Consider the following 27,645-nt stretch of genomic DNA (forward strand, 5'->3'; position numbering starts at 1 on the left):
CTCAAGGTGCAGAGAATGGGAGAAGCCTGTGAGGTGGCCTTCACAAAACCATGCAGCACTGGGGTACAACAAAGGTCTGAACTCGAAGAAGGCTTTGAATGTTCGTACTGTAAATCTAAAACTTCCCATGGAGACTAAACCAAAGCATACAGAAGCCAAGGGAAGTCTTTCCATTGATGTTAAAAAGCTTGGGACCCAATGTAAAAGAAAGTTGAGGCACATACAGTTATACTGTTTCATAAGAAAAATACAAGTATTTTTGATAGTACAGATTTCTTGTTCTTTAGCTGGATGTACCTGAATTTGGCTCTATTCCAAATAATCTATGCCTGAATTTTCTGCTCTGATGTATACCCATGCCACCAACCTCCTAGAGCCTTTATTCATGCAACGTTCTAACTGAATCAATGGAAATTTTTAAACAAATAAAACAACTGGATTTGGTATTCAACAAGAAAGATTTTTTGAAGACAACCCATCTCAGCAATCTGCTTCAGACAGATATCATCTTTGGTTCAAATAAGAAATTTAAGATGAAATCAGAAGTCCAAATTCTAGTTTGACTTTCATTCTCATTTGACCATACTGATGCCATTCAAGTTTCCTGAGTTGTGAATCAGGAATAGATTTAAGCCTTCTTGCCCTACTTGCTATCCCCAGCTCTCACACAGACACTACTATACACATGTTAAAAATATTACCATTCTTCTCTATCTGCGTCACAGTTGCAAAAATATCTCATATCCAGACAACTTTCTTCCAGTCCACATGCACACTGTTGAATGCCCGGAAGAGATCCTCCCCAGTAAAGATGCTTTTCATTGGCACGGCCAACCCACCAAGCAAATGGCATTCCATCTGGATGAAAGGGAAAAAGAGGGGGGAAAAAAGAGAAAAGAGAAAAAGAGAGAGAAAGAGAACTTGATAAGCAAATTGGATTATCCTGGGAATGAAAAAGAGAATGGAGATGGACATGTTAATACTGAAAGAAAAGATGTGAACTACAGATGAAGTAACAAACCATAAACTTTGCCCAAGTTCCATTTTATGGAAATCATGTTGAGAAAGCAACAGCTCTATGGTAATCCCATTCAGTCTGGGGAGCAGATGTTTTCCCCATAGGGCTCATGTGTCAATCACCCATGAGAACCTTGGCACATTTCAGTTGCAAAGACTTTTGACGTGCAAACCCAACACCACTGTCTGCACCACCAGTGTCCAGTGTTTCTGGATGCTAGAGGGGAGATCTGATCACTGAAGGAGTTTGAAAACAACTCTCCTGCACAATTCACATTGCACAGATGTCTTGAACCACTCAGTATTGGCCAAGGACCTCTTGCAGAGTCTACCTTTTGTGAAGAAGACTCTGGCTCGTAGGTCAGGATTTTTTACCTTAAGACTCATATATAAAGAGCAAAAATCTTCAGAAATAACACACAAACTGACCTATTACTATACACTTAATACAGTTCCTCTCAAAACAAACACCAAAATTTGGATTGGTTTCTAAAGGGAGCAGGACTAGGGATTTTAATGTGCTCTTCAAGGGTGGAATTTACAAATGCAAAGCTCCATAAAATATTAAAATATCCTAGATTAAGGATTCAGGTAGGACATAAGTGGGGAAAAAGATATCCCTACTTGGGAATTAATTTGTCTCTGTGAAGTTATTTTCTATCTACAGGAGCTCTAAGATCTATGTATTTATATAAACCAAGATAGCTTTTGTTTAAATTTCATAATCCGTTATACACTAAGCATTAAATATTAATAGATACAGTTAGCAGATTCAGACATAATGATATCCACGGATTAACATTTTGCTAAGATTGACTTTGTCTTCCAGCTCAGATAACTTTTTCATTGACTTCTTAATCCTTAAATCAAGAAATGTAATCAGTTACACATATAGGTAGAAGGCAAAATTTAGCAAAATTGACATATCAAGACTTTCTGATCAAAGGAGCTTGCAAAAATAAACTGCACCGTTAATGTAGAAAAATGTATCAATTTATTCTTCTGCTTTACTAGCATTATTAGTATGGAATATTCCTCATTATATAAAGCAAGAAAGTCTAAAATATGAAACGCAATCAAGGTTAACTGTAGAATGTAAGGGACTAATTAAAATGAGTTTTAGAATCACTTGGCAAAATTAATTCATATTTGTTTTCCTTCTAAGCTTAGACTGATGAACTGTAAATTCATGAAAAAAGGAAAATAAATATAGGAAGAGTAACTCCATTCTCATGATACCAACAATTAAGACATGACGAGTTTGACCAATACCCAGTGGTACTCATTAGAAAAACACAATTCAAGAACATCTAAGGATTCATCTTACAAAAATGTGCACATTCATTTTAGATCTCATATTACTGTCAACACATTTATATTTCTCTCTTTTCAGTTGATTTTCTTGCAGAAGTTGATTGTTGCAGCCAGTGAAAAAGGTCTATACTATAGTATTGGGAAATTACTTGGTAAAGCTTGGAATTGTAATGTTAATTGAATAAAAGTGTGATTTGTCTAGGATTTGAAATAGATATTATGCAGAAGTGCTTAATCTAATTATAAAAGTACCCATTCTGGAAAAATTATTTAGATAAAGAGAAATCCTTCAGGCCATCAGCAAATAATGGTATCCATTAATCAAATTCAACCTGTGTCATTCTTCTGGCAGAAATAATGATATACTTAAATATAACAGTAAAATAAGCAACCATTCACAGGAATTAAGAATGAGTAGTTTTCTGATGTCTTTTTCAGATCTGTTGTTATTTGTTTTATTGAGCAATACCAAGGAAACACATACACATTCTGATTTATGATACAGACTGTGGAAGTGGTAGAAGCACCACAATTCGAGTCACAACTAAATTAAACACAATGCTAAAAAATAAAGCATTCAACTTTATAAGGAACAATCTCAGATTGTCAAGGGAACAGACTACAAAAAAAGTGTCTTTTCAAAAATTCTATTTATAAGGCAAAGTTCTGCCACCCTTTACTCAAGACGAGTAAATTTTTCTTCCTAACTAGTCCCTTAGAAATCAATTGTAGTATTAAGGAAAATTATGCCCTGATTCTTCAAAACTCTTTTCTACATGCTTAATTTTTAACACATGAGAAATCACAGAGCTATTCAGCAAAGCTCTTAAATCTAAGATACTTCAGCAACATTGGAAGTGTTTAGGAATTAATGAAACATATATTGTATGTCATATACCTGTAATGCTGAAGTAATGCAATATTTCACTAGCAATGCCAATTAATATATCCCTGAGTTCTTTCCAGAAAGTTTACACTGCTATACCCTGGCAGAGCTGGAGAATGCTTTGCACTGAGATTGAGTTTGGCCAACAGGTGCCGGTTAAGATTCTTTCTTCTAAATCTGTAGATTTGTTGCAGTATCTTCACTTCTGTAATTATGGTATTACCATTTTTTCAGACCATTATCAATTCTCCACCACCTCAAAATTAATTAACTAGCTTTCTGTGCTGAAGCCACAAAGTCTGTGATGTTAATCAAGGAGTTAACATGGCCCCATAAACTAATAGTTACATAGGTCAGTGGAATTCCACTTTCCAATTTTTAAGCTAAAAAGTCCATTACATAACAAATGCTACTAGTTCTTCATTCTGGGCTTACACTGTACCTAGTCATACATTATTTAGTCAAAAAAAGGTAGTCAAAAGCCTACTGCACAAATATAAGTATTATTTTCCATGCATTTTTATTTATGAAAAAAAAAATCAGCAATAATAAAGTTATTGAGGTTCTCCTTGAATTCCATGCTATGGTTCTGAGGGAGAATATTTGTGAAAAAAATCCTGAACCAAGAAAAGCAAACAAGCTCCCAGTGACTAAATCCACCTGTAAAAGAACAGAGACTAGTTTCTAGGTTCTTTCAAGTGACTTCCTCCGGTACTGCTCAAGCTGCCTTTGGAAGGTTTTAATTTTAAGAACATCCTCAAAAAAAGTAAAAAAAAAAAATTATTTCCTGCAGAGGATAATAACTCTTTCTGTGATGATGCTGTCTGGAAGCCTCTACAGACAGCTGCGATATTTACATCAGTGCTTTTACCATAATTTAATATGATATTGAATAAAAGAACTGAGCAGGCAGACAGCATTTTGTATCAAACCCAAGTACTGCTACTTGCTCACACTGCCAGGCACAGGCGGCACAAAGTAAGGGTGGCATAGGCCTTCTGAATCCTCAGTTGATCATCTTGATGTTTCCCTCTACCTGTCTTCGTAGCCAGGTCCTTTGTGGTCTGTTGGTCTATTCAATAGCTACTGAATAGCCAGGTGAGACTTTGGAAACTCTGGCATATACAACACTGAAACACAGGGACAAGAACTCATTTTCTCTCCATCCAGCAAGGCACAGAGAGTAAGCTCCTTCCAGATGTCACTTCTTCAGCAGATCTCCAGTACCTGCTCTATCAATGAGCTTAAATAAACTGTTCATTCTTAGTTCCCTGTATGAAATCTGCTTCAGCAGAAGCAAGGCCGGCACAAACTGTACAGCTCACAAGCACAGAGGCTGAGGATTATGAAGAGAATAGCAGATACATGGAGGTTGTTCCCAGTGATCCTTAGAAGGAGATGCAGATTGAGATCAAATTCACCCACAATGTGTATCTGGCTCTTCCAGTGACAAGAATGGCTGAACACATACTCGGTGTCCCTCTACCAGCTTACAGGAAAATGTCTGTCCTTTTAGATCTCACTTATACTGACAGTTATCTCATTTTCTATATTAGAAGGCATTGACATTGCTAGCAATACAAGATATTTTTAAAGGTTTTAGTCTTTCTCATGTTTTAAATAGCAGAGAATTTTGTAAAAAATTATTTGTATAGGCACTCAGGAGCTGGAGGAGGGGGGAGAAGCAGCACATTCCAACGGCATCCAGGACTAAATTACTCTGTATATAAATTCCAAGCAATTTCTGTGCACTCAGTTTACCTTTATATAGGCAGAAAGACTTAGCATTGGCTTTTATGTTTATACACCATGAGTTAAAACAAAGCCAGGCATTTTTAACATTATGTTTTAAATACTCGTCAAGATTTGTCTGCATCTTTTGCCAGGTGGTTCTTTTTACCGCAGCAAACAAAAATCTAATGATGGAAATATAACAAGATAAAATGGATCTCTTGTTAAACTCCAGTGCTATATAAAGTAATTGCATATCCCTAACACAGGTAAAGGCTTTTGGGGTACCCAAGTTACTAAAACACGTAATTTGTAGGTTTTTTCCAACACCGCAGCAAGTCAATTTATTTGTTTCTGTCTGTTGAAACACTGAAACTATATAGTATTGAAACAACATTCTCTTGGCAGTCTTCATCTCCAGTTTTTTCTCCAAAATCAAACTGATTTAAGCAGAATTGAATTTGTTAAATCTTACATCTATACATCTTACTGATGAAAACAGATTAATTTACATTTATGCTGTTTTCTCTTAAAAGGAAAGATTCGCATACCAAGAGATAGTGAAAACTAGGAAAATATTAATTGTAGAATTGCATAAAGCAATCAAAGCCAATTCTTTGCTACCACACTCAGAAATCTAAAATGTCTGTTTGCACTAACCACTTCAACGATATCAAATCCTGCAAATGGCTCACCTGATACATTGAACATTATGTGAAACAAGCAGTTAGCATATTTTTTTAATACATCTCTCTCTCTATATATATACACACACACATTTGTATATGAGGCAATTTTAACTTGAATAACTGAATCCAGAGGCCAATCCAGAGTACAAATTACGATGTCAGCTAATCTATTTTCAAAAGGCTCTTGAAAAATGGAGAAAGGGGTAGGAGAGTGAGAACAAGGGAAAACTGTGACTCAATACTTTTTGTAAGAGTTTACCAAAGTCTTGTTTTCCCATGCTTGATTTTTTTCCATTGCAACATTTTAATCGCCTTTTTTATCAGAATATTAAACATTAAATTGAAGTAAAACCAAAAATCTTCCCTTTGACCTTTTCAACATTAAAAAAAAAAGCTTTTGTTAAATCAAAGAAAAAGTGTTTATAACAATTCTGGACAAAATTATGGACAAATTGGAGAAATATTTTGTGTTTAGTGGATAACACAAAATTAAAATATTCTTAGAGGCTGTTTGTTCAGTGAAGTGGTCTATGGTGTTAATGACTCAGAATCTGTATTGGTTTAAATGTCAACTCACACCTCTGGGAGAATACACTAATAACACAAAGCAGGGTGAACTCAGGCTGTGCTGCATTAACCAGTATGTGCTACCCACTCTCTAAAGGGGATGCTGAGATTTAACAGTGAAAAACATTGCTCTTTGGTTTACAGCCCCCAGTGAGGGTTTCACAGCTCTTCCCCAAGCCGAAAGGAAGCAACGCCCACCCTCTGAGGTGGCAGACTCTCTGCACTTCACAAACAAACCCCTTTTTTAAGCAGTAGATCAGATTATCTTGGAAAATATTACTATATGTAACATGGACCAGGGAAAAAATGAGAATCCCCAATGACATGGTTTCTTTGAACTTTATTCATTGAGTGAGCCGCCGAGTCATCCAGTTGGTTTTGTACCATACTACTATGCTTCCATGTGGGCACACACCTGTTTTATGCATGGGTCTTCTCTTTTCAGTACAGCCCTAATGACCATCTAGCAATTCCTCCCTTTTACTCAAAACATTCCATACGGCAATTGTGCAATTCAGTTTTATTGTCCTTTTTCTTTCTTAAAACTGTAACCTGCATATCATTGCCCTAATTTTCAGGGATGAAAAACACAACTGCATTGGAACTCACATCTGGTCAAACACTGCAGCAAGACAGACACCATTCTGTAGTGAGCAGCAATGGTGCCTGCCAGTGTTATTAAGATTTGCATTGAATTTTACTTCAGCTTCTGGTCAGATGCTGTAACCCTCATTCAGAGCAGCTATCCAAAAGTGAAGTACCCCTGTTAATGCCAGTTGACCTACTCCCTGGGCAAATGTTACTTAGACACAAAGTCTATCCCTCATTAGGTGTGGTTCAGAGAAGGGGAAAGAATGGCAGTACTTTGCTAACATATTTTTTCTTGTTATTCAACTTTGCTGCCAAGGTGTGCTGCTTTCATACAAAGTCCCAGGCTGAAATTATTGCTTAAAAAAAAAAACAAAACCAAAAACATGCAGCAGCATTTGTCTGCATCTCTTTCTCTTAAGCAGAGAAACTGCATCTCCCTCTGGAGCAGCTGTTATGGTATGCTCTGTTCTTCCTGGCGTTGTTAAGATATTGTCACAGATGAGAATGGGCAGAAAGAAGGTAAATAAACATGGCCCTTTGCTTCTACATTTAACAGGAGGCTAATGAGCAGAACTGCTGAACTGCAAGGACATAGTTCTGCCATTGCACACAAAAAGCACTTCAGTAAAAGAAAAATCATCATCAACCCTTTTGAAAGACAAGATTTGAGGATGGGCATAAGGATTTCAGACCCAAATACTTTTATATGCTGAGGAAGATTGACTCTGCATTCAAAGTAAAATTTTATGCCTTGTTAATGTCTCTGCTGAAGGCCAGTACTTGCATTCTCCTCTGACACCTCAGGCTGGGTTGTTTTCTCAATAAATTTCTGGCCAAGCAACAAGTTTCCTGAAAGATGCAAGTGGGAATCCAGCCAGCAACAGAAACTATGGGAACAGCTGAGAGCATGAAGGTTAGGAAGAAAAAGCAACAACAGCAAACCAACCCAAAACCAAAAATGCAGAGAAAATTACAGCTTTTAGGAACAAATGATAAACCAGAAAATACTAGCATTGAATCCTCAGGAGTTCTGCTGAAGATGGACCAGACATCCTATCCTGTTGAAACAAAAACTTAATCTTATTTCCTTTATCTCCTGCATTCCAGCTCAGCTTCACTTCAAACTTGTTCCTCTTGCTTTCAGCTCCTTTTCCTTTTCCTTTCCAATTTTCTCTGTTTAGCTTAATTCATCCAGGTAAGTTCAGATACATGTCCTGTATAACCTTAACAGATAGGCCGATGACATTGATGCATGTCCTGCCCATCCTCTGTGCTAGGACCAGAAAACCATCAATGACCTGGATTCAATTGCAAGTGAACAATGACAACGGATAAGCCAGGGTGGGCTCAAGCTTGACCCTGCCTGGGCCAGAAGAGCAGGTCCTGATCAGCAGATGTCTGGATATTTTTTTCTATGCCACAGGTATAACCAGTAAGAATAATGACAATAAGATGATGCCAACATTTGTTGTCTTCACACTGCTCATTCAGCTCCTATGTATTCATTCTCATCCTCTTTCACCAGTACTATCTCACCCCTTTCCACTGGAAGAACACCTCCTGCAGAGACTCAGTACAGTGCCCAGGACAATGGTCTTTAGTTCTTAATCACTTCTTTTGCATAAGTATAAAAATAATTAGTGAGAGTAAATAGTAGTAAGTGCTGGATTAATAAACAGAAGATAAACCAGATCATGTCATTCCAGTTCTTGTGAAAATGCCATGGGGTACGGGATGGCTGTGTCTGATTACAGCTTGGGGTTCTCTGCACCTGCAGCAGACCAGTGCTCCTCAGCGGCTCTCTAGGGCCTGAGGAAGACAACAGCAATGACACTCACAGAGCCACCCTGTATGCAGCAAGTAACACAGGCCAGCCTGTCAACGTCCTACTGAAGTCTCACCCATGTTATCTTACGAGCTCACCGGTTAAGATGGCCTGCTTTTATATCACCATGTACCACACGGACTGAAGGAGAGCATGGAAGAGATGAGTGAGTTTGTAAGTTTAGGTAGATCATACGGTCTTTTTCAGAGCTTTCTTTTGAAAGTGTTTTATAATGGATGTGAAAGGGCTATAGGGTGAGGAGAGACTACTGAACTAATCTACCTTATAAAATACTGTAATGTGAGAGAAGTAGTTTATTACAGCAGTTTTTGTTCTTACATGCTATTTAAGTTTTCATAGAGGAAAGCAATTTTAGAGCCTAGAAATAACATCACAGAGGACAGAGGGAAATTACTGAAGCATCAGACTATGAATGGTGCATCAAACTGTAAACCAATCATTTCACGTCAAGAAAACTTAGTATTCAACTAATAAAACTTAGTATTCAATTTTTCATGGAAATGTTGAAGTGAGACAACAACTTTTACAGGACTGTAAAAACTACATTATGAGCAACTGTCCCTGGAAAGACTGCCAGGAAGAAACACTTTGCAGATCATTCATTCATTTCCAGGGATAAAAAAAGGCCAGAGTCAACAACTGGCATAAATGCATCTGGCTCCAGCAAAATCAAGGTAGTCGTGATGATTTACACTCAGTGAGCATCAGGCTGTTCACAGGACAGAACATCTGAGGCTGGAGGGGACCTCTGGAGACTGTCTAGTCCAGTCCCTGGCTTCAAGCTGTTCTGAAACAGATTCAAGTTGTAAGAATTCCTTAGACAAACTCTGTGGCCATCACTGGGACAGGTAAAAGCGTCACCTGCAGGTATGCAGCGACTGAAATAAAGGCCCCAAGGATCTTTTTTAAAGGGGGGAAAAAAGGAAAATTAATTATATGTTTGATCCATTTATTCCTGAAAGATCCAGCATGACATCTCAAGCTCTTGGGATAGGGCAGGGATGAAGAGTAACAGAGGGACCCTACTTGCAGCACTTTGGATCTCATGCCCTCAACATAGTGCAATGGTGGAGCTGTACCGCAAAGCCCCCAGCTCTGCATGGCTCCCAGGCTCATATACTCTTACCTGCCTACCAGCCTGAGCGCCTCATCAAGAAAGTCCACAAAACCCCAGGTCTACAGCCTGGCCTAATAGTAGTCTGGAAGCCAGGGCATAACTCAGAGCAGGTTGCTCAAGGTTATGGACACAAGTCAATTGGAGTAAAGTCGAGGGGAAGTAATACAAGGTTTAAACCAATTCTTGCAGGAACTTGTGGAAGGTTTGCTGGATCATGCTCACAACAAAATGCAATTTGATAGACTAGAAGAATAAAATAGATAAAATGGGGACATTTGGGACATTTAATAAGAGACTGGATAAGTTACAGAAAACCATGCTGTGGAAAGCAATCTTTGCTTGGTCCTTTGGGAGAAACTACATACACTAATAACAGTCCTTCTCCCCCCACTTTATTTTGAAAAGTGTCTGAGTAAAAATAGAATTACCTTACTCAACAAAACTGTTTCCTGTATATGCAGTTTTAACTACCAGCATTAATAATGAGAAAAGTATACTTATTATTACTTTTTTTCCCTTCTGCTCACACTGTGACTGAAACGGACTGTCTTCTGATTTGACAGCCCTCCACAAAAGACAGATTAATCTTGTTCCCTTTGTACTTGCAATAGCAGCTTCTAGGAATAATAAAAACTAGATTTGGGTATAGAGATCTTTATTAGCCATATTGATTCATGAAGCAATGAGAACACACCTTGTCTTTCAGCTCCCAGGTTAATACAGCATGGCTGTTTAGAAGTTTCTCGCTGTTAGAGAATAACATCTATTTACACAGAGTGAATCTGATCAGAAAGTCATTGGGACAATGTCATTTCCACAGAGTGCCCTTTTGAAGTGTAACCAATAACGTTCCTGTAAGTGGTTGATAATAACTATGGAATTTCATGGCTTAGATTGATCTTAAAAGAAATCAGAAAATATAATCTGTAAATAGGCTGAATTTCTGAACTAACAGAAAAACAGTCTTAATAGAACAAAAAATAGAAGAGGTAATAACTTTGAAGCTAAAATCCCTAATTAAATAAATGAGGGGATTTCCTTAAAACTGATCATAGCACTCACAGATATTATTGGGATTTTGCTTCTGTTTTGGAAAGAATCCTTCAGAAAATGAGATATGAACATCTCAAATTCCCTGTAAAATTAATAGGGCAAATGAACATCTTTGGTAAGAGGGAAACCCAGTATCATTCACCATGCAGCCTTGTATAAAAAGCCAGGGTTGTTTTTTATTGTTTGTTTTTAAATTAAAAAAAAGGCAAAAAAAGCAGTATATTTAAATTTATGCTAAACAGCTGAAAGTCCCTGTGCAGAGCATGCAATATATTTCCTGTACTCTAAAAGAAAAGCATTGTAAACAACAAAAAAATTGAAAACAATACCCAGAAAAGAGTTTAGAGAATAATCCAGGCACATTTCTGAGTCTTATGCTAATTATGAGCCAGTAAGGCATCTTGGACAAACAGAGTAAAAATGATGCTCTTAGCTTCTCCTCCTACTCTTCTGTCACTTGCCTACTGAATTGAAATATCACAGGGACAGTTGAACTAGATTATTTACTTTTTGCTCCCAAAAAGCGTTAGCTGGCAAAAGACAACACTCAGTTGTACTTACTATGATCAAAACAGCACCCATCTGGACATCCAGCACAGCAGTGGAGAAAGTCCAGTTTTAAGTACTTTATCAAAAATATCCCCCAGCTCATCGAACTGCATCCCAGTATTCCCAAGAGGCTACAAGCATTATTGCAACTCATTAAACTTCTTGATAGTCTGATGTGTTACAACACATTACAGAGCAATGGTAAATAAATAACTGCTGATTTGCCACTGCTTTCAACTGCTGAGCAATTCTGCTTTCCTCAATGTTACAATTAATGTCAGCAGTTAATGCCTTAAGTGGTAGAATTGGAAACTTGACTACAGTAAACAAATGCAATCAAGTTTCAACTTAAGGATATACCCAAACTGCAGCGTGGCGTTGGTTCAGCTGTCCCCATCTTGGGCTGCAATTACAGTTCTGTTGGTCAGAGCAGCAGGGGCATCATTTGTCATCCTATGGAAGACTGGAGTGCTGTGAAATTGGGCACTTTGGAAAAATGCAGCTGTAGCAAAACATATGTATAGGCAAGACCATGAAATGAACTGGCTCCAAGCCAGCATGTAAGAAGAAAAACAAGAGAATATAAATGAAGAAATTCATAGAATAGTGTACTCAGAAGATGCTCCTATTGATATATCCCAACCAGCTTCAAAGGTCAGGATGACAACAATCTCTCTTCTCTGTGGAACAGCTTAATCAATTTGCAGCTCTTTTTTCTTCACCCTGTTTGCAATGAGTTTACATCTTTCAAATAGATCTTCTATTTAGTTTTTGCTATTTAATTGGTCTCAGGTTCCTGTATATCTCTCTATACAACTGTAGCAAACAGAAGGATATAGACACGGTTGTGTATATATTCATGCACAAACTGTACTGGATAGAATACAAAGTGCTCAGCTATGCTCTGTAGCTCTACTGTCACTAACAGAGATTATTATTCAGCTCAAGAGACGTCAGTTTTTCTGCTCCTGGAGCAGAAGGAAGAACTCAGCTGTAGCTTTACCACTGCAGTGAATACTGGAGCGGGCAGAGGCTGCAGAAGAATGACAACCATGCAGCCACAAGAAGCCACCAGTCCTTCCTCTTTTTCCAAATGCTGAACAGAAGCATGTAGAGATATAGACTCCTTCCCCCACCACACATACACACTGCAGAGCGGGGCTGGGCACTTCAGCAGCTCTACGAAATGTATCAGCATATGCCAGTATCAGAGTTAGCCACAAAGCTCAACAGTTTTCAGAGAGAGCATCTTCTGCCCTCTGGGCAAGATCAGGGCCTCTTATCCCAAACCAGCAGAAGATGACCTGGCCTCATTCACTGATTTCTTGGCAGCACTGGAGCACAGCTCTTGATTCTTGAGAGAACTCCAGCTGCCACATCACTTGTGAGGAATCACATAGGTTGCAATGAGCATATCAAATACTTTTTTTCATTTTCTTTCTTCCCATAGAATACACAGTCAACAAGGTTACAGTTCTTATTTTCAGAGTAATTAATCTTGTGTTCATTTAATCTAATTTTCAGCATTTAATTGAGATGGCTACATCTCAGTTAATGGTGAGAGAAAGAACCAACATTGGAGCCATTTGGTCAACCTACAACCTTCATGAAGTAAGAATCAAGATATTTACACACGATGTAACTTTCTACCATATGACATCACAGCTGAATAATGACAAACCTTTCTTGTGGGCTCCATCAAGGCTGAGAATGAAAATCCTACAAGATGATCACATACATCATCTTTCTTTCCAACAGTAAGACTCCTTAATTGAACGTACCTTCCTCAGGACAAGTATAGCTTACTACAAATCCTGTCTACCACTGGTCTGGAGAGATGTAGGCATCTCCCTCATGTAGTGATGATTGGTGGAAACAATACAACTGAAGCAGGTAAATCTCTCTAAGACTGGTGAGGGATTTTGGCAAGGTATAGATTAATGTATGTCATTAGAGTTCTCCAACAGCTATGCAAAAAGTAACTGGGCTCAATCACTTCCATTCAACTGTCTACATCATTTGCCTGTTTTCTTTCAAGACACAGAGCCTGAGGGGGCCAACAGTCAGAGGAAATGAAGTCATGGACAAGATTAGAGCCAAGACTTGTATTTTAGAGACAGTCCTACATCAGACAAAATGGGAATGCCTGAGGGGCAAACTACTTTCAAAAAATACGAGAGCCCCTCCCTCCAACCTTTTCTCTCTATACATATGCCTGCTTGCATATGTACGCCTCCATAATAGAAGCTTTTCCACTCAGATTTATGTTAAGGAATTAATAAATATAAGTTACATATTTATGGCTGTAATACACTCCTAAGGATTATGGTTTTTCTCCCATCTGAAGAGCAGAACAAATGCAATGACAAACATTACCCTGATGTATGCTTCATTACAGAACAGACTGCAGAAACAATCAGCAATATGCAACCTCTTGTAAAGAAAAGTGACAACTTTCCGCCCTCCCCCCATCTCAGTATTGCTTTTTTGTCCCTTCACTCTCAGACAAATGACATTTGGCAATGTGGACACCATGCTGTGTATTTTTTTCCACTCACATGCAATTCATCAAGATAAGGTACAGATGCCCAGAGATTCATGTAAAATGCAGCTGTATTATGCTATAAATTCAGAGATACAGAAAACTGATGTGCATAATGGAAGCAACCCCCTAATACAGGAAGAAATATATTTGTCTGAATTTGGGTTTCTTTTCTCTTCCACGTTGTGAGTAAAGGCTCTAACTCTACAGCTTTACTTTTAAATAAAATACATAAATGACTCCCAAACAGCTGGCCTACTTAACACTACTATGTAAACATCTGTTCACATTCATGCATGTAAATAAGAACATCAGCTAGCAAGTCTCTTAGGCTCAGATTAGTCTTTATCAAGTCCTTCCAGAAACCACTGGGGTCGAGGCCAATGACTGTGTGAAGGGGAGGAAAGGGAATTCTTAAGGTTTTTTGGGATAATTGATCCTTGGAGAAAAGATGGATGATGGAGAATACCAAAAACCACAAGTCCCATGCTTTCTATTTTTCAGTATATTTGCTTTATTGGAAGTTTTCTTTCTTGTCTCTTTGTGGCAGTTTCCTGTTTCATCCCATATTTTAGCAACTTGTTATATAACTGGACATTGTGTCAAATTTTTATTCCCCTTTATTCAAACTATCTTTTGAAAGTGTCACAGATCCCAGGCCTGCTCCTGCTGAACTAAATGGGATTCTTGACATTGACATGAATGGAAACAGGACTAGGCCGGCTGTATGCCTCATTAGATACACAATTCTATAGCACCCTCTAAAATTCTGCTGAACTTTCCCTTTCAAGCAAATAAAGCAGGTAAACTCAAAGGCCATGAAATGTCACTATTACATTTCGACACTTAACTGAGGTACCTGATGAATTAGCCATCTTCTTGCCAGGCATCTTAGAAAACTGCAGCCCCCGAGGGATTTCCCCTGGCCATTACCACTTATTGCAAAGTCAAAGAGAGAAAGCTAAGGTTATTGTTTTGCCTGTGGAATCAAAATATGCTGAGAGAGCATGTTATTCCCCAGACTTACAGGTTTATTGCATTTCTAATTCACACCTAAGGTCACCATATGTCAAGTGAGTATGCATTCTGCTACCATGGCTACTGCCATTATTTTAACTCTAATGCTAAACAGTCCTAGACTGGAACAATACTGTCTTAGAAACAATGCATTTTAGTGCTTATAGCAGAAGACTGGTCTTCTGATTAAAGATGGAAAATTGAATGTTCTGGTTCCACTTTTGGGTTTGTCAGACTCTCCAAAACCTTTCAAGTCAGTCAATCACTCTGGATATTCGTTTTCACACCAGAAAGTCAAAGAACTAAAAGCCCTGAATAAACAAAAACAAAATAAACAAAGCTACTAAAGCAACAATTATGTCTGGTCTGTTGAGAAATATTAATAAATGAATTAATCTTTGATCAAATTCCATTCAGCATTTAAAACTACAAGATGAGGTTTGAAATCAGTTTCTTGTGGCTTGATACAATTATGCCATGATGACGATGCTTCCCTCTGCATAATGCATTAATGTGAATTTGACCACACAATTGTCATTTCTTGTCATTTAAGTAGTCTTACAGTTAAGCAGCCACAATTGTCCTTTGGGTGTTATCTTAAATACATTAAAAAAGAAATTGAATGCTTTCACCACATTATAGCTGGGACACTTTTTCAAAGCTACTTTCTATGTCTGTGAATTATTCATAATACACTTCAAACAGGCTCTTCTGGATAAGGTAATTGACCTTGTCTGCATGAAGCACCTACTACCTTGCCTTGGGATAATTAAATCTACGATGTGGTCCATTATTTAAAGGTAATGTCTTTTCATTAGGTTAGGCAATATATTATCACTCAACTAGTCACCTGTTTCTGCAATAAGCACATTCAAGTTTTCCCTGTTTTGTCATGGGTTACACTCATCATAGCAATACCTCACATTAAGTAGCATTGTATAACAGTAAGACAGTATTCTCTTGATAAATGGAAGCAGGACTTTGAGGACTAAAATGTCAAGATTTACCTCTGTATTTGCAGCCTCAGTTGGCTGTGCTTGTTTTTTCTGTGGGTGAAAGCCATGAAGTATGTCTATTCAGTAAAAACTGGTGTAGCTATACAAATTCACATACTGTTCAGCGGAAACACTTATGTGTGGCTGAAAGGTATGCTAAAACACATGTGTAGAGTTCCGTGATGTAAACTAGCTCAGGTATTTTGGTGTGTAGAGAAACCCTTGGTTGGCTTGCCATCCAAGGCTGCAATTAGCAATGCCGGCTGCTGTTGCCCAGGCTAACTCTGGAGCATTTCAACTTCCCTGTAACAGATTACTAGCACTCAATTCCCCACTACATATTCCCTCGAAAGATGTTGCTCAGTGAAGTCCAAAGTAACTGATTTTTTTTTTTTGCATATGCATGGAGTGAAAACTTCTGTGAGAAAGCTAAACAGTTGAGTACCCAACTCTCTCCTGTACTCCAACTACTTTGAACCACTTTAGCAGAATAAAGCAGCCCTATTTTAGTCAGTGACTGACAAAGTCCTCCTGCATGGGTAAATTCTTGAGTGGCACAGTGATCTGAAGGAGCTCCTGCATCAGTCCCTTTCCTGGCTCTGAAAAATGGCCAGAGATGGTATTCTAATTTATATTGCACCACTCCAGTAACCAGTCTTAAAGATACTTCTCCACTCCCCCACCCCCACCCCTCTACATCAGTTGTGCAGGATATAGCTGCCTTTTCTATTACAGGAACACAGTATTGACTTTTTCAATCTATCAGTGCTGAAGTGATTAGACTGATCGCAAATACTGCATGAACAAGTTATGGATAAACTTGTTAGCTCCTCTACATATCTGAATTTTTACAGTGTTTCTGTGTTGTGCAGTTTGTTTTATACTAAAGTGAAATTTAATGAAAGATGCAATAACTAAGGTGTTAATCCACCATCTTACTTACCTAAATTGGTATAAATATACTGAATCCAATGGAAATGATCCTGCATATCTTTGAGCTTTTTATTTTTCCAGTTGAATCATTTGATATTGTAGCTTCTCTCAAGCTGCCCATTAATAAAATGTTATTATGTTAGCTATTCAAAGCTTTTTAATCATGTTATACAAACACAGTTCAGCCTATGAATTGTTTATCTTGATTAGATATTGTTTGAGTGTTCACTTAAAATTATGAAGCACTGTTTTACATCAGAAATAAGGACAAGAGCATCACAAATACTTCAAGGTGTTAAGAGTGAACATTTACTCTGAAGACCTTTGGCTGAATTCCTATTGGCATGAATATTCATGAGCAATCTGTTCATGCCTCAGGAACAGTTCTGCAAACACAAAAATCTCAGTATCATGGTCCAGAATTATATATATATATATATATATATAAATAAATAAAATTATAAAAGTGAAATTGAAATTAAATTTCAGTAGGATAGGAATAGCTGCTATTTATCATTTTCAATCAGGTAAAACAAAGTAGCCAAGGAAAGCATTGTTCTAAGCAAGATTACCTGTAACTGGCCTGTCTGCTAAATCATATTTCATAACGGTCGACTGCCTTCCATTGTGTAACCACAGTTGTGTACTATACATTGATAGCTCCTGTCACTATAATACGATTATGTTTACCCATTAGTTTCTGCTTTTGTGCCACAACCCAGCAACTACAATATTACAATGGTTCTAATGGTCTGTTTCACTTTGTTCATTTACCTATTAATTTTGGCAATGGCATATTTCATGGAACATAAATTTCATCCTCTGAAAACATGACAACCTGTACTACAATATGGTCAGACAGATTCTGGAGCTTTGTACGGAAGTAAAATGAATTGTCCAGGGTGGCATTTTGGAAAGAACATACCTCCCTCTGGAGGCATCGGTTGTATCTAAGGTGATTACTTCAGCAGTAATAGGATGTAATTATTCACTCAATAAAATTCTGCTGCTATTAAGTAGGTACTTCTAATGTTCTGCAGATTGACTGGTGGCCCTAGCATGTCTCACAGAGGCAGTAAACAAAATGCAACACAATCTCCTTGTCTGAATCCAGAACTTAAATGTGCACTGGGAAGCAAGTGACCTAGAAATCTGACACTGCTTTGAACCTGGAGGCTCTGGGAAACAGGACCCCAAAACAGAACCTGAAAAATGCTCATTGCCAGGACAACCTTCCCCAGATCAACGATAGATGTTAAAACGGCAAAATAAATGGACAAAACTGACTTTTCATAGTCAGAGAAAAAGCCAAATGGAGATGAAACAGAGCCTACTTCAGGAGAAGACAACTTGTCCTAGAATCCCACTCTCTGCTGTTATGTTAGCATTCAGTCATGAAGATCTCTCTCTGAGTAACAGCCCCTAAACTTCTGCCACACACCAAAATAGTTTCATCTGGGAGGTTGAAATCACAGTGACAACGGGAAGTAAACAAATGCTAATGTACAGAAAGCCTTTAGCTCAATGGGGAAAAGAGTAACCAATACTAACTTGTCTTGCAGCAGGACTGGCAATGATCCATCTATCCCAGTAAGTTAATTAGTCAGCTTTCACTCTCCTTTTACCTCCTAACATATCTGCACATATCTATATCAATATGCAAACACATACTTTCCCAAAAAGAGAGTACTCTGTCTATATCAACAGATGATTTTATGGACTGTACTGACCATTTGAATCAGCAGCTAAAAGAAAAGTTAGTATTTCAAATAAACATATCATGTAATTGGCATTACTTTTTCTTCAGAACCACTTTTCAGATCTCTGCTCATTTTTTAAAACATCCCATCATAGTCTCGGACTCATCAGTAAAACAAACCTGTCAGACCTGAATTAGTTTCAGTAATGCAAAATTGACAATAAGAACAGCCAGGAATCATTATCATCTTTTCTTTCCTGCCAACAAGTGCCACTACCAACATTTTGATCACACTGAATGAGACAGCCTGAACAAAAAGAAGAATCGAAAATGGCTACTGATTGCAGACTAAGCTACTGGGAGCACTTTTCATGCGCTATTAATGTTAATATATTGGAATCACTACATGTTGTAAATTAGACATGTTATTTTAAAATTTTTTTTTGTCAAACCAAAGATACAGGGAAAGGGGGGACATGGACCTAAGCATCATGGATAAAGAAACAGGCAGCAGATGATGCAGACAGACACTGAATCTAGCACAGCAGCATGTGTCCAAAGATCTGCAAAAACCTGATGAAGTTCAGTTGAGATGTACATTTGGTTTAAGCTTTTGTTCTTGTGCTGGAGAGACAGACAGACATTTGTGTATCTGGCACGGTGAGAAAATACATGCATCTGCATCTCATTTTAGCCCAAATTAAGGTTTCCTCCTAGCACTAGGAAACTCTCTAATCCCTGCTGGTTCTAGCAGGATTTAGATACTAATCTTAACGTGGTTTTCTAGAGAAATTAGAAATATTGGAACATGCCAAGTAAATGTTTTGCATGTGTCTATTGTTCAAGTAACTCATGAACCCACTGGCCAACTTCAAGTACATTTGACTGAGAAATATGTTCCTATAGGTTTCACGTACTAAGTAGAAAACAGAGAGATCCTCCCAGTATCCAGCCTAAGAAAAGGATGCAATGCATTTTCAATCCCCAGTAGATATCAGACAATCCATACAGAAGCTCAACACTAAAACACAAAAGCATACGGAAAAAAGAGTATCATTTATTACTCCATCATTCACTGAACTATTTTTTTTTTTTTTTAGCAAAATAAACAAAGAAGCAATGTTCTCAACTACCAAAAAATCAGCAGCACAGAAAAAATAACCCAAACTGTATAGTTGGGAGAGATGCTGTTCACTAAGCAGAAGTATGAGAACATAACTTTAATCAGTTTGATCAGTTCCTGCTTAGAAAGGTATCTAAAGTAAGCTGGAAGTTTCACTTTCAGTTGCACGTATCTCTGCCTGGAAGAACTTGGGCATCAACCTTGGGCCGAATACATAACCTTATGACAGCTACAGTAAGACTACATGGATTCCATCCTAGAAATGCAGGCCTTCTTCCTATATCTCTAATAGGTGTCGTTTCTGAAAACAAGGGCACTGTTTCTTAATTACATGGAATCCCTTCTTGCCCTTTACAAAGGAAGACAACATCCTTATTGTACAACTATACCATATACTACAATAACAGGTACAACCAGGCAACAGGTAGAATAGTTGTAATGCTCTCTGTCTAATTAGTGCAGGTAAGAACAGCTGCCTACTGACAGTAGGATGAATTCTTATATTGAATCAGCATTATCGGAGACAGACTCCGAAGACCAAATTATGAATCCCTGCCTCCTGCATCTGGCTGTGTTCAGATCCATACCTAGATTCAACCCATCATGTCTAAGCTAACACTTTCTGAATACACTGCACTCATTCTCAGGTGAGTTTTTCCCCTTTCAAAACATCTACGAACAAAAAAGACAGGGCTGTCTATATGGCACCCAAGTGTCTAATAAGGAGAGGACGCTTAGTGTTCTCACATATCTCCCTTTGCAATCAACCATTGCAGCAAAGCAAAATCCAAACATTGCCTAGGAGATGAAGAGGAAGAAATTTGGTGCTTGATTGATGCTTGAGACCAGTGATACTATTCTTGGGCTACAGTGCAGAATCACAACTTTCTCTCCTGGCTGAATATACCAAACATCTCATTACACCCCACCTGAATATACCATTACCTCCCTTGTGATTTGGTAGGTCCAAAAAAATTCACAGAATCATGCCTTCCTTGATAAAGAACCATAACTTTCTTAATCAGTTCACTAGAAAAAAACATGTGTACCTCTAAGGGATGACACGTTCATTTTTCCACCAGCAGCAGAGGGCAAGTCACAAGAGGCACCTATGTAAATCTCACAGTTGGAGTGTAAGACTTTAGAGGTGTTTATCTGGGGGGAAACACTCTTCTTATGGTTCTTTTTTGTGGCTGCACAAACCTGTTCATTGGTTTTGGGGTGGTACTTTCCAATAAATCTCATGGCCCATATGAGTTTCAAGTGAAATTGTCATCAATAGCAACCTGATGAATCAATTTTCTTCTCTTCTAAACAAGGTAAGAAACCTACCTTTAAAGGAGGACTGCACAGATTAATTGGTTAACCTTTCTAAATGCTAATGTTTAAAAAAAAAAAAAAAAAGTTCTTCTGGGACTTTTGAATTCTGCTTTTGAGAGCAAAGGAAGAAGGCTCTTGATGTTGCTTTGAGTCCTGGACAGCTCAGGCAGGGACACACCCCTTGGCTAAACCAGTCCCCATTAAAGTCTGATCCTTCCTCCTATCAAAAGGGCTTGGAACAAATTCAGACTCAAAAGCTTTTTCATTTTTGTTCTCAATCTTTCTGCCCCAGAAGATATGAAAAAGCTTCTCTGAACAAAGTTTTAAAAGAGATGCTTTCTTATAGGTCACCACATCTTTCTAGCTACTTGTCAAGTGTCAGTCAGATCTGATCCTCCCCCAATCAGTCTGGGTTGGGGGGGAGGGAAATAATTCTCAATTGCTTTAAGATGCTTCTTGGGAGGGGAAGAAGTACACAACTTTTTCCCCAAAGGTCTGGAGATATTTTCCCCAAGCATGCTTACTTACCCTCTGTATTTTGGTTTTTTACAAAAGAGAGAAACAGACACTTAGAAGAGTTACTTTTATGCTTCTCTTAACATCAGGTGGTTCACATAAGCAAAATATTGTACTAAATTCTTTTAGGGAAGGCTCTTGTTGCTGTTTGAACACCAAGCACAAAGTAATCTGAAAATACAGACTTCAGCTGATCTCCATTGTTTCTTTTCTCCTGTCTCTGCCTTCACACCTTCAACAAAATACATTTCCTATTGGCTATCTTCAAATAGTAATGGGGGTAAAATTCCTGGACTTAAGATTTACAAGCAGTGAATCTGAGTCTAACCCAATCTATACAGAGTAAAACTTGACTCCTTTTTCCATAGTCTTACATTTTCTTTTCTCCTAATTACACTAAACAATTAAATTATGCCACTGATAATCTCATGTATAGCCTCTGTCTTCCTGGACAGGTCATACCAGTTAAAACAATGGTCTCTGTCCCATTCACTTGCTCCAACCCATCTGGTTTTCAGCAAGTGCCTTGCTTTGCATGTACTTTTTTCCCCAGATCTAAACCAGGAGTCAAATGAACCCAAAACACACATAAAACTGAGACTTTACAGCTCCAAATGCTTTGCTATCCTCAAAGATAATGTGAATAGAAATGCAAATTACTATTGCTTCACTCATGTGGCATCTTGGTAGAAGAGGTCAGCTGAAAACTCTTCCACCACTATGATTTACATCTTCTATTCTCCAAAATCAGAGAACATCACTCTCTGCACTGGCTCAAATTTGACAGAGAAATTAGTTTAATGTCAGTAAGACAGTTTGAGTCTAATGGAGCCCAAGATGCTCAAAGTAGGACAGCCAAATGAAGCAGACAAATGGAAGTGTGATGAGAACACACTCCCTGCTGTGGCTCTAATGAGGGAGAAGGCACACTTCTGCACAGGCAGCAGTTCTGCTTTCTTTCTTGAATGGTGGACAGGTTGCTGTCATAGCTAATGACCCATTATATAGCAAGCCATGGATTAGCTGTTTGTTTCTAATTGCCATTATTTATTTATTGTTAACAATATGCCGAGTCCTGCAAATTAAAAATACTATCACTATTCATGATTAAGGGAATGCTGGCTGAGATAGCCTGAAAAAAATTGTCTAATTCTTTCCTTCTTTGAATTGTGTGTATAAATAGCTTATACGACTGGGTCTTTCGAGTCAGAGGTATCATTAAGACATGTTGGTTCTAGCACACGTCTCATAAAAGTATCTACTTCCAAACTCTTATTTGGACTGCAGAACTCCCTGAATTCAAAATTTCTTCATTACTGAGGTATAAGTTTTCACAGGTTGAGCAAAAGATGTCATCAACTTTACTTCAAACCAGAGATTCTTTGGGAACAAAAGTCCCAGTCTAATGGATTACAGAAGTTAAGCAAACATCTTGCTGCATCTGTTCACAGCAGTGACTTCCTACAGCACCACCAATAACAGTTCACACAATGACCTTCAGATTCCAGGCTCAAAATCTGTTGTCTAGGTTTACATTTCATTTACCTGTCCTATCTGTCTTCATTAATACCCCTGGTACAAGCTTCCTGTATATTGGAAGAAGTACTTTCCACGTCAGTAAAATACAGTAAATCTATTCAGTTTGGAAGACAGATTTGTTTTCTAGGTAAACTGTAAAAGGTCTCTTAGAAAATAAATATTAGAAGTGTAATTGCAGAATTGCTCCTTACACTTCAAAAAACCTCCCCAAAACCAAACAGAAAAAATCATTCAAGGGAGGAAAAAACCCCCACAACAAAAAACCAAAAGAAATATCCAGTGACAGCAGAAGTATGGACATATTCCACAGAAGCAAAAAGGAGTTACCCTTAGAAGCTCCTTTCTCATTACTGTCAGTCCACACTTCAAGAAATGTTTTTTAATTCACCTGACATATTGCGTCTAAAGCAAACACAGCTAATGGTGCTCCAGTGTTCACTGGACTAGTACCAGGAGACTTGTGCCCTTCTGCTGTCACACCAGATGTATGCCAGGTAGTATTAAGCCTATCCTCTCCTGCAGTGGGGTTCAAGAAAAGAGCATTCTTTCCTCCCACTGGGTTAGAAAACACCCAGTATATGACTGAGCAAGGATTTCTTCCCACGTCTTTCCAATCTCTTGGCCTCTTGGCTGCATTGCGAGCTTGAAGAAGCACAACGGCACTAGAGGAGAAGTAATGCAAGCAGCTGCCATTCTTTCCTTGGCAGGTATAGCAAACTTTACCTCACTGCCAGTCAGAAGGGATCCTATATGGCGAGGGAAGTAAAGAGTCAGAAACTGGGATAATGACATGTCTGTTACTCACAGGTGTATGCATGCTAAATGCCAAGTTACCTCCTCCACACAGCAGGTTTTTTATTCTGCTTAGACCACCTGCATTTTAATCAGTTGCACACTACTAACAAGATAGCATCTTTAAAAATGGCCTCTAAATCTCTTCCTACAAATAAGGGGGCATGTTGCATTACTATGGCAAACTCTGTTCAAAAGTCTCGAAATATAGCACAACTTATCTAAAATTGTGCTTGTGAGAAGCTGTGAGCACTGCCACTTTGGAGGGGAGAGACAAGGTATGGTGGTGGAAACACAGATGGCAAGTCAATCATTCTCAAGAAAGATATCTGAATTACCCAAGAATAATTACAATGCGAGATCTACACCTGCCAACTATCCCCCGCTCTCTTCAATATGAACCACTTTTTGAGGGCGGACTGCCCTGTTCTATGTTATTTTGTGCAATGACAAATAGTCTCTTGGTAATGCAATAACAATTTAAAGTTATTTTGTGCAATGACAAATAGTCTCTTGGTAATGCAATAACAATTTAAAGTACCTGGAATGATAAAATGGAAATTATATTTGAAAGACATAAAATAATAGTGAGCAAAACCCCAATTCTAAATGACTTGCTTGTTATGGGTCATTTTATATCACCTTATGGTACATCTATGTAAAAAACTTCAGCAGAACCCAGGTTTCACACTGCTTTCCTCATAAAGATTTATACTGCTCTAAAAAGCGGTGTCCCCATTATATGAAAACTTGGTGCAAAACCATGCTTCAAACACTGTGGGTCACTTCTGGGGAAAAAAATACTAGAGCTAGTAAAGGTCCAAGAAGGGCAACTTAAAAGGACTATAAAAGCACTGGGTGAGTGCAGAACTGTGATTCACCATATCCCGAAACAGCAGAACTCGGTGCACTGAGTAAAACATTAGTGTAAAACACATTAAAAAAAAAAAAAAAAAAAAAAAAAGTAGTTCATGCACAGCAAGTAGGGAACTCCTGGGACTTGCTTTCCAAGGAGGCTGCAGAAGCAGACAATGTAATAAAGTTCAAAAAGTGATTAGACAAATTACGAACACCAGATCCACAGTGGATACTAAAAGGTATTGGCAGTGGCATAAACTCTAATGCCCTTAACAGAGCAACTGTGGGTGATGGGAACATATTGAGGGATGTGATGAAGACATCCAGACTCATCCTAAACTGCATCTCTCCAGCAGCCACTATTGGAGGCAGGACCTTGCAGGACATTTCTTAGCATCTTATTCTCTGACATCACTGGAGGTCTTATCTGGAACTAAAGAGGGAGCTTGCACAGACAAAGACCTCTAGCAACATACAGAGTGCAGATAAAACACCACTGAACTGTCTCAGCAGCGGAATTAAGTCTAAAGTCTAAACTCAGAAATTAGGACATGCTCCCTACTGTGAGCTAGCACTTCATCTTTCCCTCTAATAATAGACGCACAACAACATGCAAATGCGGTGGTTCACAGGTGAGGGCAAAAAAATGTCTAGCATAAGGAGTCACAGACAGCACATGGTGCAGCTTGGCACTGAGATACGGGTCTAGCTGGGAGGCAGAGGGGAGAAGAGGAGGTAGAAAACTGGGTGCAAGTCATATAATACTGAGACTTGACAGATTTTAAGAGGGACAGGAAGAAAGTTCAGAGATAAAGTGCATTGTTTAGGATGGATGTTTGAAATCAAAGCTTGAGGTGACATGCTGTGGGAATTCTACTGGAAAGAGAAAAATAAGGAAGGCAGGAAAAAAAAACCCACCACCTAAAGACATTCCTGTTTCTTTGATTTTGCTCTAGGACTGATCTTTTCTCAGTCCCTGCCTACACAAATGTGCTATGAACTTGACAGACTGTCAGCCAAGTATTGTAAAGCAAGCTATCCTGCCACTGCTACAGCCATCATGGTGTTAAGTCCTTGATATGGCGGATGTGAGGCAGCTTCCCAAATGTTAAGTCTTTGAGTACACCCACTGCTTCTAGAAAACTGATCAAGTTCAGTCAGAGCTGAGGGTTTCTTCAGTTAATAGGGTTTTCATACCTTCAAACATCTTGTATGTTAACAGTTCAATTAAACATGCATGTGCACACACCCACCTATCCTTGTACACATACCTTTTTTTCCGAGGTATTCCTTGAGATGCTCCACAAAGAAAGGAAATCAGAGCCCCAGGGCCCAAAATTCCTTTTCAGGTTCCCAGAATACAGACAGCACATTTAGAGGTGGCCAAGGCTTCCTGCCCACTTACTCACCTCCTCTCCTGCTAGCTTGTCTTGGTCTGTGTTTCTAAGGATGGGGCCGTGGTAAAGTCTGCAATCTCTTGCTAAGAGTGTGGATGACTTTCCTAATTAATGCCAACTGTCAGATTTGCTCTGGTTATGTGAGTGTCTCTCCAACAGGCATGAAGAAGTCACAAGAGACTTGAAATTACTGGACATAAATTTTAAGTTTCATTTGCCAGCATCATGAGAAAGCCAGATACTCCTTTGATGAACAGACATCTATTCTGATGTTCACAAACCTCCTGAAAATCTATCTGATGGCAGAGATATACAAAAATGCAGTTCAGGGTAATTTAATTTTAGTTTTCAAAGACATGCTTGCAGCTAAGCTGTAATATGACAACGAGAACTGATAAGGCTGATCCAGACAGTAAGACAAGGAGATGAGTAAACTCCTTTACCAACTGCCAGATTGCATGTCTGACACATTTCAGATGTAAAATCAAGTAACTCAATGGGGAAACTACGGTGAATCACACCCACTGGAAATGTGCCTATGTCTTCAGGACAAGAGGTAGTAGGAAGAGAGGAAAGGCAAATTCCTTCTTACAAACGGGAACAATTTTATGCAAACCAGGAGCTTCTCTTGGTTTTGCTCTGAGGCAGCCCAGAGTGCCATGCTTGCTCCTTTGCCCAGGCACATGATTTTTCTCTTCCCCATGTCAAAGATGCAAAAGCCAAAATTGCTATATAACAACATGCATTTTTGCTGGAGAGTAACTTCATGAATAAAAGAGAGATCTTTTTATTGCTTCTCTGTGAAACATGATAGTGTTTAGATCCTGAAGAGAAGGATTTGGGGTTTTGGTGCTACCAGCTGAGATACCCTAATCATGCATTCCATCTCCTTGGAAAAAAAAGAACAAAGCCCAAAATAAGAGGAAGCTCAGAAACAGATTAGATTCCTTGCAGGAAGGGGAATTTTTATAGCTCTGTCAAGATCAGATACACTCTGGAAGATGCCCTTGCAACAAGCACTCACTGCTGGGCTTAGTCCAGAGATATTAATGAGTGGTAATATTCAGCAGGCTGGATTAGGTCATGTAATGTTTCCTGCTGGCCTACAAATGCAGCATTGTCATCAATACATGTGCATTGTATACTGACTTCTGAAGGAAGATGTTAAGTGTGGTTCATTAACTGTAATTACACATTATGATACCCTGGGAACACAGAGAGAACACAGCACTTCAGGCTTCCAAAAGCCTAGACTAAATCAAGAAAGAAAACTCAAGAGTTTTGATTTTTTATTTTTTTGTTGCTCTGGCCCCAAATCAGACTCACTCCAGCCACTTCTGGGCATAAACAACACAGGTGAGAAGCTTTTGCAGTGAGTCCAGTAAAACACATTTGTAGCTCGTCTTCAAGTTTAGGAATGGAAATTCTTAAAGCTTAGAACTCTTCAAGATACTTATAGTGTTCAGCACCATTGGGTCTCTAGGCTCTTCTATAATATAGCAACAGTTCAGCTCAAAATGAATGTCAATTAATAGAGCTATTTAAGGCTTGGGG

General features: G+C 38.5%; 1 protein-coding gene across 1 annotated transcript in view; it reads right to left on the reverse strand.

Moving 5' to 3' along the window:
- The window catches only part of CNTNAP5 (contactin associated protein like 5), a 218,841-nt gene that overhangs the window by 56,562 nt on the left and 134,634 nt on the right, over positions 1 to 27,645 (reverse strand). Inside the window, exon 14 of the mRNA XM_026852489.1 lies at positions 702 to 858. Within this exon, the coding sequence (XP_026708290.1) occupies positions 702 to 858 (157 nt within the window). The remainder of the gene's footprint in view (positions 1 to 701; positions 859 to 27,645) is intronic.

This window comes from Athene cunicularia, assembly GCF_003259725.1.
Source record: "Athene cunicularia isolate RWA chromosome 7 unlocalized genomic scaffold, athCun1 chr7_part1, whole genome shotgun sequence".
Lineage (NCBI taxonomy): Eukaryota > Metazoa > Chordata > Aves > Strigiformes > Strigidae > Athene > Athene cunicularia.